Raw genomic sequence first — 14,491 nt, 5'->3', positions numbered from 1 at the left:
TTCTCCTGTCCCATTGACTGTCTGAGCTGAGCCTCCAGGCTTCCTGCTTTAGGCAGATTTTTGAGAACAGGCCAAGTGGCCAGTACTCCTTTGGGGCACCCGTGGCCCTCCTCTCAGGACCCTTGGGCTGGAGTCCTGCCATTCCTCGCATGCCTGCCTGGCCATGTTCCTCATTTCTCTGTGTGTGTGAGTGTGTGTGTGTGTGTGTGTGTGTGTGTGTGTGTGTGTGTGTGTGTGTGTGTGTGAGATGTAGGTTCCCTGAGGCAGGGTCTGGGCTTTACAACAGCTCCCCTCCCCCAACCCTGAACAGGCAATGAAGGCCCTTGTCATTCCTCAGACATTTTGTTTCAAAGCTGAAAAGCCCCCTGCACATGCCCCTGGCTGCCCCTCAGCCCATAATCCAAGCTTGGCCTTGTGGTCTATGGAGAGGCTGAGCCCAGGAGGGTCGGCCAGCCCAGGCCCAGGGTTGTGGGTCTCCAGACACCAGGCCACCAGGGCTGGAAGTGCTTTCCCTCCCTCTGCTTCTGACCTGTGTCCCCTTCAGCCTCAGCTTGAGGACATGTCAAAGCGAGCCTGATGTGTGACGACCCTACTGGAGGGCAGAGGCACATGTGGGTCCTCCAGGCCCTGTGGCCCCTGGTGGGGAGGAAGGCTGACTCCTGCTGAGTGAGTCCCTGGGCCCAGGTTGTGTTGAGTACCTCATGTGGGACATCACTTAATCCTGCTTGAGGAAGGAGCTATCATCAAACCCATTTTATAGATGAAATAGCTGAGGCTGGGAGAGGTGGAATAACTTGCTCAGGGTTACAGCTAGAAAAGGCAGCGTTACCACCCAGGTCCTGCCAGAAGCCACCATCTGCTGGACATAAGGGGAGAGTGTGTGTTGGTTCCTCCCAGCTTCCTGATGAATTAAGAAGCCAGGAGCCCGTCCTGCTAGCTTGGTACATTCTAAAATATCCCTCCCTGCCCCTCCCTGCGCCCTGACCTACAACAGAGCATTGCAAAGAGCTCAGCGTGTGGAAATCAAGAGCCAGAAGGCCGCTCCACGCCTGGTCTGGCATCCCGCGACCACAGCTGTGCTTCCTGGTTTTCAGAGGAAAGCCAGCGCCCCGGGGCAGCTGTACCTTGACGGGCGGGCGGCCTTGCGCTAGCTGAGGTCATTGAGATGGGAACAAATGCTGCGTGACGTATCGTGTCACCAGCCACCGGCGCACGTGTCACCGTGACTGGCCTTCCCTTCACAATCCTGAAGTGCTTTCATAGCCTTGCCATCGTCTGGACCCTCCACCACCCTGTGAAGGACCCATCGTACTTGCACTTGACAAACAGGGAACCCAAAGCTTGTGCAGCGGGGAGTGGGGAGTGAAGCAATTTGCTGAAGTAACTCCAAGCCTGTAGCCCCCGCCTCTCGAAGGCTGGGAAGCCCCGGGCTGACAGAGAGGCCTGCCGCAGCCCGAGGGCTGGGACCGGTCAGCTCCCGAGGGATAGTCTGAGGCCTTGAAGGGACACACATGGAGCCGCAGTGCTGACCGGGCGGGGGCAGCTGGGGGAGCAACAGCCCCAGAATTGCCGTCGCCCCCTAATGGGCACCGTAAATAAGTGCAAACAAGGTGTTTGCTGGGCAAATGCAGCTTCAAACGAACTGTCCACATGCACCCATCCCTGAGTCATTCTTTGGGGACCCTCTGGCCTCTGCTGGCCTGCCTGGGCCACCCTAAGTGCTCACTCCTAGAGTAGAGAGTGTCCTCTGGGCCTGAGGCTGTCCCCTGGGATGACCTGCAGCAGAGATGTGGTGGGGAGGGCTCCTGTCTGGAGCCCGGGAGGCCCGCAGACACAGGGTAGGCCTGTTTCCTGTCTGGGAGGAGGTTAGAGCAGAAACCAGGAGCCTGTTCTGTAGACCACATGCTCCCTGGAATCCCAGACCACCAGACTGGCCGCTCAGGGGGTGCCTCTAGTCTTTCCCTCCTCTGGAAATTCATCTGAGACTGTGTCGGAAGCCACCTGGCTAGGACCGCTCCAAGGCCAACCTCAGTCCTGGCCTTGATGACAGTCTTCATGCAAAGGACATAACTTTCTGGGAACAAGTGAGACCCCTGCCAAGGCGCAGGAGGCTACATGGAACAAGGGAATCGATTCTGGTGATGCCTCGGCCGGTATGCTGTGGCCACGGTCGTTGGTGCCAAGCTGCATGTCCTGGGGACAGGCTTGGCTTTGCTTCCTGCCAGGGCCCCTCCGTTCGGGAGTCTCTGGGCCCTCCCTATGGTTTTGACAATGGGCTCCCACTCTGTGTTCTCACCTGGAGAAAGGGGCATCAGCATAGAGGACGTGCAGGGTTTCTTCATCTGCAGCTTTCTTTGGTCTCCCAGCTGCAATAAGCAGGCCTGGACATCACTGGGTGAGGGTGCCACTGACCGTTGGAACCGAGGAGGGGCAGATGAGGTGCGTGTCCCAGGGGTCAGCCTGTGGCATTTATGCCCATTGGCTCCCCTTAACGACCAGTGATTTGGATGCCAAACAGGGCTCGGGCGGATTAAGTGACCTGTGCAGGGTCTAAGTGCTGGGGAGAGGCAGAGCCCAAGGCCACCCTGCACAGCCCCCACCATCGCAGGCCAGAGCAGGCGCCCCTCTGTGAGCGGCATCTTTGGGTCTCGGTCTCTGAGAAGCAGGGTGGGCTGGTCCCTGGAGTGGAAGGGCTGCAGGAATCCTGTGAGGCCACAGCTCCCCTCTGCTTCAGGCTCAGTGCAGCCAGTGCTGCTCTGTACAGTGAGGCTGCCCATGCCCTAGCCAGCTCTCCTTATGCAAACGTCTGGGCAGCTGGGTCTCCTGGGTGGGACATGGTGACCTCCTGGCCTGCTGGCATCCTCCAAGTGAAAAACCTCAGCCTGGAAATTATGGGAGGCTCTGCAGAGGTTGGTGCTTTCTGCCCGGTGACTGTTTACAATTTCCCAGGCTCTTACCTGAGCTCTCCCAGCCACAGCGGGCTCCAGGGATCTCCTCAGGGGGATCCAGGAGCTTTTCTCTCTCCCAAAGGGGTGAAGACTGGCCAAGGAGCTCCCTCCGGGTACCCGTGCCTGCTGTAGGAGTTGTTGAATTGTGCATTCGCTTAGCAAACTTTTTATTTTGTGCCTATTCCATGGGCTCTCAGTCAGCTTTCTTGGATTCGGGTCCCAGTCAGGCCACTTCTTGTGGGGCCAGGCTTGGGCGGCGACTTGACCTTGAGCCTCAGCTCACAGAGGGTGTGAGTTGAGGCCTGCAGGGGACCTAGCTCAGGTTGGGCAGGAGCAGCGAAGGCATAGGAAGTCCCGGGGCAGCCGGGAGCCCAGAGGGGCCCAGCCTTGGGGGCTCAGGGTGCAGACAGACAGGTCCTGGAGCAGGAGGAGGGGACCGTGGCTGCAGAGCATGCGGAGGAGGGCATGGGAGCCTGTGGCTGAGGGATGCTGGGTGCTCATGGTCTCTGCTCTCTCCTCAGTACGGCCAGAAGAAGCTGAAATACCTGCCTTACAACCACCAGCACGAGTACTTCTACCTGAGTGAGTGCTGGACCCCCATAACCACACCTCGGACCCCCTTCTCAGCCCATTGTGGCATCTCTCTCCCCTCCCACCTGATGCCCTTCCAGACCCAGAAAGTAACACCAAACCTGTCAGAGGAGAAGACACCTCAGCAGCCATCCTGGGCAAACCCCTCCTGGCCTGTAATACAGAAGGGACCCAGAGGCGCAGGCACCTGCCCAGGGTCCCACACTCCCTGATCCTGGGCAGGGTGCCAGTGGGTGCTGTCTGCTCCCAGCCCCATCCCGGGCCCCGAGGCCCAGCTGCCTCTGCCCATGAATTGCAGAGCTGGTGCCATGTTCAGTGTTCTGCCCCTGGCTCTTCCCTGTCACCTAACCCTGACAGTGGGACAGGCCACTCTAAGCACCTCTGCTCTCTCTCCTGCAGTTGGGCCGCCCCTGCTCATCCCCATATACTTCCAGTACCAGATCATCATGACCATGATTGTTCACAAAGACTGGGTGGTGAGTCCAGGGGGCCCAGGAGTGGGGGGAGGAGGGTGACTGGGGCGGGTGGGGCCTGTGGGGCCCCAGGTGTCTCCTCCTGGGATGGCTGCTTTCAGTCTCAGAAAGGGACTTGCTCTGAGGCTACCAGGACCCAGCAAGGCCATAGCACCCCAACCCTAACACAGGGCATCCACTGAGAAAGCCACTGCCTTGGCATGGCCCCCTCAGAAATTTCTGAAGGCAATGTGATGAGAGCTGAGTGCAGAGGCCACCCATCTAAGGCTCCACTCCCGCCTCCAAGACCCGGTGAACGGATTCTGGGTGGCACATGGAGAGGAGCCAGGCACTGGGTGAGATGACAGGCGTGTTAGTTTACTAAGGCTGCAGAAGAAAGGGCCACCAAGTGAGGGGCACGTCTGTTAAACAACAGAATTGTATTGGCTCAGTTGTGGAGGCTAGAGGCTGGGACAGAGGTGTCTGCAGAGTTGGTCATTCTGACAGCTGTGAGGAGGGGTCCGGCCCAGGCCTCTCTCCTTGGCTTGTGGGTGGACACTCCATCGTCTTCTCTGAGTCTCCCCTATCCATTATCTTCCCTTTGCATTTCTGTGTCTGTGTCCAGACTTCCCCCTTTGTATAAGGACACTAGTCGTGGTGGATCAGGGCCAGTCCTAATGAGCTCATTTAACTAATTACATGGGCACTGACCTGAGTAAGGTCATGCAGTGAGGTCCTGGGGACTAAGACTTCAACGTACACGTATTTAGGGGACATGGTCCAGCCCATAACACCAGGCTTGGTGGAATCCCTGGATTCTACCCCTAGAGAGAGCAAGGGCCCCTGGAGACGGCCCTGCCGCAAGGGGCGCAGGCTTTATGTAGGTGTGCAGGCCTGATTCTGCAGAGATGACAGTGTGCCCACAGTGGACACCCTAGGTGGGACAGTCACCCTGGGCAGAGCCTGCTTTTGTCAGAGCGGGGTTCACTGGGACAGGAACAGGACCCCTGCCCTTGGGACCAAGTGGATAGTCACTTAGCTGGTCTTTTTTTTTTTTTTTTTTTTTAACCCAGTTTCATAAATGAGGATATTGAAACTTGGAGAGTTGCAGATTTGCCCAAGGTGACAAGGGCCTCCCAGTGCCGCAGCCTCGGCGCTTCTCCCACACCTCAGCCTCCGCTCTGTAATAACAGGACCTCATGTTTGTAAAACAGTTTAAGGGCTTCCAAGTACTTTGTTTTACATTCTCTCCTTGGCTTTATGGGCAAAGGTGCTGACTAATTATGTTAAGAGGGCCAAGCCTGGGGCTCAGGTGCAGGAGGGGTGTTTGGAGAGGAGGTGTGACTCTGAACTCTCTGCCAAGCCCTGTGCCAGTAAAACCTGTAAGGTATACTTTTTAATTAGTACTGTGTTTCAGGAACAGTTACATCGTTTAACCACTGTTGCCTACGTTATATTGTTTAACCAATCCTGTTTTGGTAGGTATGGGCCGGAGGGAAGAGGTTTCTGGATCAGTTAAGAGGTGGGAATTTGAACCCTAATTTCCTACCCCTGTGGTATTTCCACCAGGGATCACCTGGGCCCTAGAAGGGGTCACAGCTGAAAAGGATCATGGTGCTGCTCCTGGGGGCACAATCATCTGTTTTTCTGGCAGGTGACTCCTGACGTGAATTTTTAATCCTTCAAAAAATTTTTTTAAACTGTGTTTGTTCCCTAAAGAACGAAGTATTAAACAGGGACAGCAGAAAAGGGAATCAGACTATGTATCCAAACGGGGCAGACAGCAGAGGCAGGGAAATTTGATCAGGGCCCTCAGGGCAGGGCTCTCGTGCCAGGGAATAAGGTTCAAGCTTGGGCTCCTTCTGCAAAACATTGGCTGATTGCAACCAGGCCTGGCACCAGACCCAGCACTCCCCTCAGGGGCTGGCACGGGGCAGAGGCATCCCTGTGTTGTGGTTTTCTGATTTACAGTAGCAGTGAGCTTCAGGGCCACGTGCAGCTGTAACATGGGGCGGTGTTCCTCAACAGGGGCGATTCTTTTGGGCCACTTGGCAATATCTGGAGACATTTTTGATGGTCACAGCTCAGGGCGGGGATGGAGAGCTACTGGCGTCTAGTGGACATCTAGCCAGGGAGGCAGCTAAACATCCCACTGTGTGCAGGACAGCCCCCCACAACTGAGCATTGTCCAGACCCACATGCTAACCGTCAACTTCCTGGAGGTCTGCTGTATCTGACACCACTAACTGCTCCTTTTTGAAATTCTCCCTGTCAGCTTCCAAGTCCCACCTCTGCTGGTTCTCCTCCATCTGTTTTCCTGTACCTCCTTCATCTCGTACCCCCTGAAGCCAGTGGTCCTGGGGTCACATAATCACTCTGCACAAAAATAAGTAAGCATAACTCCTGTTAATACACATGAACCAGGAGGAGGTACAGCTCAGTGGTAGAGCATATACTTGGCACGCACAAGGTCCTGGGTTCAATCCCATCCAGTACCTCCATCAACAACAACAAAAATATATTCTTAAAATTACATATGTACCTACTACTGCACTACATGCACACAAAAAAGGAATTTAAATGAATGTGATGAAAAGTAGGAGCAGAACTGAAAATACTTGCTTCCTCCACCCCCTTAAAGATCACCTCGGCCCCGAGGTCTTGCCCTCTGCCCGCTACCGGCCCTTCAGGTTCCCCTCCCCACCTGCTCCCCTGACCCCTTTTCCTCAGCACAAGACACTGACACCAGGGACCAGCCTAGATTCCTCATGACCAAGCAGTCGCCAGATGGAGCTGCCCCTGCTTCCTAAATAGTTCTGTAATCTGTTACCCCCTCATCAATGCTGTGGGTCCTGGTTTGGGCGTCCATCATCGTTTCATCCCTGAGCTACTGAAAGGACATAATCTCCTCACTTCCACTTGGCTGGGATTGATTTTATGATCCAAATGGGACCATGTTCTCTCCATGAGTCTTCACTGCGAGCGAGGCAGAGATCAGTCTCCCCAGATGGACGTGACCTGGCCTCAACCTCTCACCGAGGGCAGGTGGCCAAGGCCCTACCTTCTTGGGCTGGAGTATATGGAGCATATAAAATGTATTAAACACAGCCCCTGCCCGATCGCCTCTCTGGGCTTTCATTTGTATTGTCGTCATTCTGCAAACATCCATCCTACTGTTTTTCACTTGGCTCACCTCTGGTGTATCCTGGCCCACCTCAAGCACCACCTCCTGAAGGAGACCTTTCCTAAACCAGAATTGTGCTGGGAGCTCACGCCATGCTCCCATCACCCCTTAATAATGTGTCCCCTTCTGTATGACATTGGAGGGATCTCTGTATAAGTCTGTCCTTATAGATGAGGGGCTTCTGAGGGGCTTCATTTTGCCCCCAGCACCTAACTCAGCCCCTGACACAGAGAAGGCATTCACTGAATTTTTGTGGAGCCTAACTGGACAGAGCTCGTTTGAAAGTTGAGTTTGCCGAGCAGATAAGGGGAGAAAGAGCCTCCAGGCGGATACAGCCCAGGCGCCGCAGCACGGCCTGGCCGGGCAGCACAGAGTTCTGGAGACTGGCTGGTTGCAGATGAGGCCATGCCAGTGGGCAGGCATGTAAAGGTCCTGTGCGTCCTACCCAGGGGCTGATTTTTATCCTTTGTCACTCAGTGGAGAAGAAGGCCAGTGACAGCTTTGAGGATGGCAATAATGTGATCCAGTTTGCATGTCAGGAAGATCTCTGGTGGCACGGTAGTTCAGGGACCAGACTGGAGTTGTTAGAGCTCATACTTGTGGGCTGTGCTTACCGTTGTAACAACTTCAAGCCACGTAGAACCTCAGGGGAATGTTCTTTCCCCACTGTGCGGACGGAGGAGCAGACACAGCTCAGATTACTGACAACTACACAGAATCGGGGTGAAGCTGTAATTAACCCCAGCAGCCTGACTTGGAGCCTGTGCTCTGATCAGTACCCAGCCGAGTCTGTGGGGAGGAGAAGTGGTCAGGGAGAGGAAACAGTCAGTGCAAAGGCCCTGAGGTGGGAACAGGCTGGGGCGGGGTGGCTGAGGAGAAAGTGGTTCCCAGTCCCCGTGAGCTATTCTGGGTGGGGTGGGAGGGCTTTGCAGGGGAAGATCGTCTGCTTGGAGCTAAGATGGTCACTGTAGAGACCAGTGGGAGGCTACTGCTGTGTCCAGCAGAAGCACATGGCCTTGAGGGGCAGTTAGGAGGTTGGGTGCTTGCCAACAAGGCTATGATGGCGGGCAGAGCAGCAGAGGCAGCCAGGGGACGTGCTTGCCCAGGAAGGGAGGGCAGAGTAGAAGAGGGGACAAGAGGAGAATCAGGTCTGGGAAGAAGGCCAGTAGTGTCAGAGGTTGCTGGGAGGCCCTTGAGGTAGGCGACATCTGGCGTCCCCGGCCTTTATCATTCTGGTGTGAGTGGCCAGGAGGAGGTCTAGATGCTGCTGTGTGGTTGTGAGCATGCAGATGTCAGGGGCTTTGTGCAGATGGTAAATCCACCTTTAGAATCTCTGGGACTACGAAAGGGCTGCTGACCCCTGGCCCTTCCCTGTGGCTGCCCCTCGGCTCGCATCTGCTGGGCCCCATCCCTGTTTGTTTCCCTAAAACGCAGAGCATACAGCATCCCTCGGTCTGCTGAAACACTCAGCATTTCCCTAGACGTAGAGAGTGTTGGAGTGTTGCGCACACTCTGTGCTGGCAGGTGTCGCGTCCTCAGTGGGCCTGGTGCCCAGCTCCCTGAAGGCCCACTGGGGTTTCTTGGCCACCTTTGCCTAGCGGTGAGTGTGAGGCGCTGTGTACACATCTGTGGTCAGGACACCATCCCAGGGAGAGTGGGGCACTCCCACATCTAACCGTGTTTCTCTCCGCAGGACTTGGCCTGGGCCGTCAGCTACTATGCCCGTTTCTTCATCACTTACATCCCTTTCTATGGTTTCCTGGGATCCATCCTTTTCCTCAACTTCATCAGGTGCCTGAGCTTTGCTGGTTAATAATCCTTGGTCCCTCAAGCGCTGGCGTTGATGGGGGCTTTGATGTGAGGGCCCGCAAGGAAAGGCTCAGAAGTCCCCAGTTCCTGCCCCAGCGCCTCATCAGGGGCTGCACTCACCCCCCACGCCTGCCCTGGGCTGCTTCGGGTTGGGAGGGAGGCTCTGTTCCCACAAGGTGCCTGGGCACCATGAAGACTGAGCCAGCCGTGCTCGCTTCCAGGTTCTTGGAGAGCCACTGGTTTGTATGGGTCACGCAGATGAGCCACATCCCCATGGATATTGACAACGAGGCCTATCGTGACTGGTTCAGCAGCCAGGTGAGGGTGGCCAGAAAGCTGGCCACGGGGCCCTGCAGAGCCTGGACCGAGATCCATGTCCTTGGCCTTCAGAAACTTGGCTGCCCGGTGGACCCAGCGTCGTGCTGGGAGGCACAGGGTTGGGCAAGAAAGGGTGGCAGGAAGCTTTTGGAGCGACTAGTGGGGAATCTGGGCAGGGCAGTGAGACCCGGGTAAGGCTGGGCCTTGTGGGAAGGAGACGGGCCCTTCGTGCTTTTGCTCCCGCCCACTCACCCCCCTCCCCCACCACAGCTGTCGGCCACCTGCAACGTGGAGCAGTCCTTCTTCAACGACTGGTTCAGCGGGCACCTCAACTTCCAGATCGAGCACCAGTGAGCGCAGGCGTGGGGGGTGTTGTGGGGGGCAGTGGGCCCCAGACCCACCTGGGCAGAGGTGGGCAGATGGGGGCTGCCTCCCTTCCCCTGTGAGGTCTCCCACTGGCCCTTGAACGTGTTTCTGCGGCCAGCCCTGCTGAGGCCAGGAGAGGGGCTCGCGTGCCTTGTGCCGTGTGGTCATAGTGCTGACCACCCCCTCACGTGTGGCCTGGCATCTCCCTTGATTGTGTGAACCTAGCAGGCCGGGGTGATCAGTCCCTTTATTGACAGGGAGCCCAGCCCTCCGCCTTCCACATGCCAGTCCCGTGTGCCTACCCCCAACCAGTGGGCACATGGGGAGAGGGGGATGGACAGGGCTCCCAGGCCTGGCTGGCCTCTGTGTAGGCCAGGGGAGGAGATAGGCACTTCCTTACACCAGGGCCCCCCACGCTCTCCCCAGCCTCTTCCCCACTATGCCCCGGCACAACTTGCACAAGGTCGCCCCGCTGGTGAGGTCCTTGTGCGCCAAACACGGCATCGAGTACCAGGAGAAGCCGCTGCTGCAGGCCCTGCAGGACATCACTGGGTAAGGGGGCCCTTGGGTGCCAGGACCCCTTGAGGTCCCTGGGGCACAGGGAGGGGACTGAGACGCACGTTTCTGGGACCATCCCTGCTGGAGACCATGGTGACAAGAGAGGTCCAGCCACCTCTGGCATTGGTGTCCCCACCAGGGCCCGCCCTCACTGTCAGTTGCCTGACCTCTCTCTGGGTTGGATGAGGACCTTCCCATGGTCCTTCCACATAGGGTCCCCTGGGGAGCCCTGAGCTAACACCCTTGCAGGTTGAGAGCTGAGAGGAGGCACCCACACTCCCAACCCCCCATTTCCCAGGGATCCCTAGGCCTTGGCCTCTTGTGTCCTGGTCCCTGACTGTCCCTCCCCCTTTCTTCCCAGGTCCCTGAAGAAGTCTGGGCAGCTGTGGCTGGACGCCTATCTCCACAAATGAAGCTGCAGCCCTCAGGGCACCCATGGGGAAGGGGGAGCTGGTAGGGGTGATGGTCAAAGGGAAGTATGGGATTTTATTCTGAGGGGTATGGTGAAGCTGTGGGATATGCTGGCTTGCAGACTCTGATTTTGGTCTTTCCTGTTTTGCTGTCTGGTTTCACTGCCTTCACCCTTCCTCATGGGGCCTGTGCTGTCAGCCCGGCTCTCCCCAGCCAGGAGCGGAGAGCCAGGTGGCTCCAACCCGGCCTTCACCCTTGGCCCCTAAACATCTGCCAGACCAGAGGTGCACCAGGGCTGCCTGTGACCCCCCCTTGCGGCCTGGCCTCCAGGCTTCACCCCCACCCTCTTTTCTCCCTCAGATGCTCCTGAGGTCCAAGGGGCTGGGTCCTAGCCAGTAGGATGGCTCCCTGGCCCTGCAGGCCCGGCTCTGCCCTCTGCCAGCTGCCCACCGCTTGCCCTTACATGGGGCGGCGCACTTTGCGCCTGAGGGCTTCTTCCCACTGCCGAGATCAGTACTCGGGGCATCCCTGCAGGCCCTGCTTTTTCTTCAGATGTTGGGGCCCTAGCCCTGACTCCAGGCTCCCTTTGCCTGCAGCACAGCCAGCTCAGGCCTCAGGGACCAGGGAAATGTCCTCCTGGGCCCACTGGAGCCGTCTGACCCAGGACTCCAGGACAGTTCCATCCCATCTCCAGAGCCTGTGACCTTGGGTCCCAGGGAGCAGGGCCACAGATGGGCTCAGGAGAAGCAGCGGCCAGGTTGTAGGCTCAGCCCTGTTCCCTATCCCTGTTCAGATGTGTGTCCTGGTTGGGAGGCCTAAGATTCCGAAGCAATCAGACCTTTCCCCCCAAATGTTCCGCTACCTGCCAGGCAGTGCCAGCCAGAACCTGGTCATTTGGGCCCTATAGGCCGCAAGAGGGCGCTGGAGTGGGGGGTGCTCATCACAGCCCCTCCTCGGGTTGGGGCTACCAGCGGACGTGCTCTTTCGTGGTCTTCCACGTGCTTGTGTCTTTTCCTGGTTTTTCTAAGCTTTTGCTACAGGTACATTCTGATGGGGGCAGTGGGACTGGGCCCTGTGACAATCTGCCTTTGACTACCTGCCCTCAAAGCCTCCCCAGGCCCTGCAGTGGGCTGAGCTGGGCTCACTCACTGGGGCCATGGTGGCCCTGACTGTCAGGAGGGCCACGGGGCACAGAGGGAAGGAGTCCTAGAGAAGGTGACCCTGAGGATCCAGGGGCTTGGGAGGGGACCTAATGAGGACCAAGTGGGACAAGGAGGGGTCAGGGCTGGAGGCCAGGCAGCTGAGGGGACAGGAAAGTGAGAGGGGAGGGTGCGGAGCCTGGCGCCACTGGGAGGACCCAGCGCTGCTGCATTTGGAAATTAACCCACTAACCAGTATGTAGTCTCGGGGGCGGGATAGGACAGGAACCAGTTCGGAGTGGGGGCTTTCAGGGGAGGGTGTCTGTTCCCCCAGCTCCGGCCAGCTAGGAGGTACCAGCCCTCCTGTGACAGACCTTCGAGTTGCTGTTGCAACATGGACGCGCCTGAGGCCCTCCGGCTGAGAACTGGCTGGCCCAAAGGGCCACTGTCCCTCCCCAGAGGCGGAATGGATCCATAGGGAACTGATCTTAATTTTTATCATGTTGCTTCCCCCACCTACATTTTTGGAAATAAAAGAAGTTAATTTTATTCTCAGTTCCTTGATTAGCACCAGCCTGATGCCAGGCTGGGTGTTGATGGAGGAAGGGGCCTGGGCACCAGGGAGGGCGCCACTGTTTCCCCCTCCCCTACACTCCTGCTCAGAAGAGAATTTCCTTTATTTTTCCCTGAAGTGCACTCCAGGCCAAGAATTTTAGGCAAGTGACCCAAATAAATGGCCCTGCTTCCTCTTCCTGGGAACTCTCCACAGCTCCCAAAAACCCACCACCACTGGAGCCACGTGGGGCTTTCTGGAAGGTCTCTGGAGGGCAAGAGACTGGTACACGCCACCTTGCGGACATCCTCATTCTCCATCCCTCTCCTCATCTTCATCCTGGGACCAGCTGTGGGCACATGTGGGCTCAGGTCGACTGGCCTCTGCTGGACTCCCCTGGTTAGTGCACCGAGTGCTAGGGACAGAGAGCCCCAGTAGGGGCTGAGGAAAGCTCTAGAGACCAGTCTGTCTTCTGGCCCCTGTGCCCATGCAGTGGCACATTTGGTGCCCACAACTGGGCCTGTGCCATCCCAGCCTAGTGTTATGGGTGTAGGCCATGGCATGGAGGCGGGTCCTAGGGCTGTCTGACACCCAAGCCTGGGGAGAGGCCAAAGGAATGTGCCACTTAGCCTCTTGGTGGCCCCTACAGTGCTCTCTGACCACCCACCTCTGGACTGGCTCAGCTGGCAGGTCAAGCTGGGCGTGCCAGGGAAGGGCCAGGAGGTTCAGTGGGGCCAGCACCTCAGGGGCCCCCCACCTGGTTTTGCATCTTACAGCAGGGCTGGAGAGGGCACCAGAGTAGGCCCTTGTCCCCCCTCTTTCTCTGCCTGTGACCTCAGGATAGTCAGCAGGGACAGCCAGCTGATCTGGGTAGGGTGTGTTTGATCCCCCCCAGGGGCACAGGGACTCTGGAGTAGGACCCAGGGTTCCAGAAGCCCCGAACCAGGAGGTAGAGACAACCCCTGGCTCACTGAGTGGCCTTGGGTGAGTCCTTTGCCCTCCCCAGCCCTCTTAGGCTGTAGTCTCATTTATACAATGAAGGGACTGGGCGATAGGGCTCTAAGGATGCTGTGAGCCCCTGGCCTTGCCCCGATGCCCATTAGAGGCCTTTGAGCCTGGAAGATCTTGTGGAACATACCTTCCGTCCCTCTTACCTGTGCCTATGTTCTGCCTCCTACCTGGGCTGGGCCTGGCACCCTGACTCCCAGGATGGTACAGTACAGCCACAGACACACATGCACGCAGGCACCTGTGCATGCACACCCCTGCATCTCTGCCATCTGTAAGTCTAGGGTTTGTCACCAGTGACAACCAGGATCTGGAGTCTGGCGGGGGGTGGAGGGGAGAGGGGTGAGGAAGACTCTGCTGCGGCCATGAGGGCACCAGGTAAATCTTGCCCCAGGTCAATGGGCACCTGGATCTTCTGTAACTTCTTCCTCCAAATCCCTGCCTTGTCCTGAGGTCTTACCCTTGGGGCAAGAAGCTGGGGACACCCATACCTGCTCTCTGCCCATTGCCCCTCTTGTCCCCATACCCCGCTGAGGCTCTTGCCCCAAAAGCAGAATCATGGGTTTTGATCCCCATCCTCTGCCAAAGTTGTGACATCCTAACATGCAAGGCCCCAAGGGATCACAAGACCAAAGCTCCATTCACAGGGGAGGCTGAGGCCAGTGGGAAAGGACACTGGCGAGCATCAGGGTCCCTGCTCCTCACCACCCTGCACTCTGCCTGGCCATCTCCTTCACCCCCGACAAGGGAAGAGCTGTTTCCCAGACCAAGGACTCCTCCCACCCTATCAAGTCAAAGGTCAGACTGGCTGGAGTGGGTGGAGCGGGTCAAGTGGGTTGAGATATGCAGGGAGTTAGCCCCTGTGGAGGGGATAAGGGCTCGCCCATAGTGAGGTGGCTACCCTGATAAAAGGGTATCAGCTCTGTAGGTGGCATGGGCATGTGCGGGTGCCAGGCCCAGAGGAGGGGCTGGCAGAGGAGCCTGGGCTGTGTGTGGACCTGGAGCCCCAGACGTGGTCACTGGCCCGGCGAGTTCTCAAGTTCTGGGCGGCACTGCAGGCGCAGCATTCCCGTTGGGTGGGGACGGCTGTCCTGGGATCCAGGGTGTTAATGTTTCCCTGATAGGGCATCTGAACCACCGCAGGAAAGGCATGA

At 57.6% G+C, this 14,491-nt stretch overlaps 1 protein-coding gene across 1 annotated transcript in view; it reads left to right on the top strand.

The window, feature by feature from the left end:
• Positions 1-12,325, top strand: part of FADS2 (fatty acid desaturase 2) — a 30,523-nt gene extending 18,198 nt beyond the window's left edge. Inside the window, exons 6-12 of the mRNA XM_031459473.2 lie at positions 3,470-3,530; positions 3,939-4,015; positions 8,869-8,966; positions 9,206-9,302; positions 9,573-9,652; positions 10,095-10,220; positions 10,588-12,325. Of these exons, the coding sequence (XP_031315333.1) occupies positions 3,470-3,530; positions 3,939-4,015; positions 8,869-8,966; positions 9,206-9,302; positions 9,573-9,652; positions 10,095-10,220; positions 10,588-10,639 (591 nt within the window). The 3' untranslated portion in view covers positions 10,640-12,325. The remainder of the gene's footprint in view (positions 1-3,469; positions 3,531-3,938; positions 4,016-8,868; positions 8,967-9,205; positions 9,303-9,572; positions 9,653-10,094; positions 10,221-10,587) is intronic.
• Positions 12,326-14,491: the final 2,166 nt, after the last annotated feature.

This window comes from Camelus dromedarius, chromosome 12 (genome assembly GCF_036321535.1).
Source record: "Camelus dromedarius isolate mCamDro1 chromosome 12, mCamDro1.pat, whole genome shotgun sequence".
Taxonomy (NCBI): domain Eukaryota; kingdom Metazoa; phylum Chordata; class Mammalia; order Artiodactyla; family Camelidae; genus Camelus; species Camelus dromedarius.
This window is presented reverse-complemented; position numbering and strand designations above follow the sequence as displayed.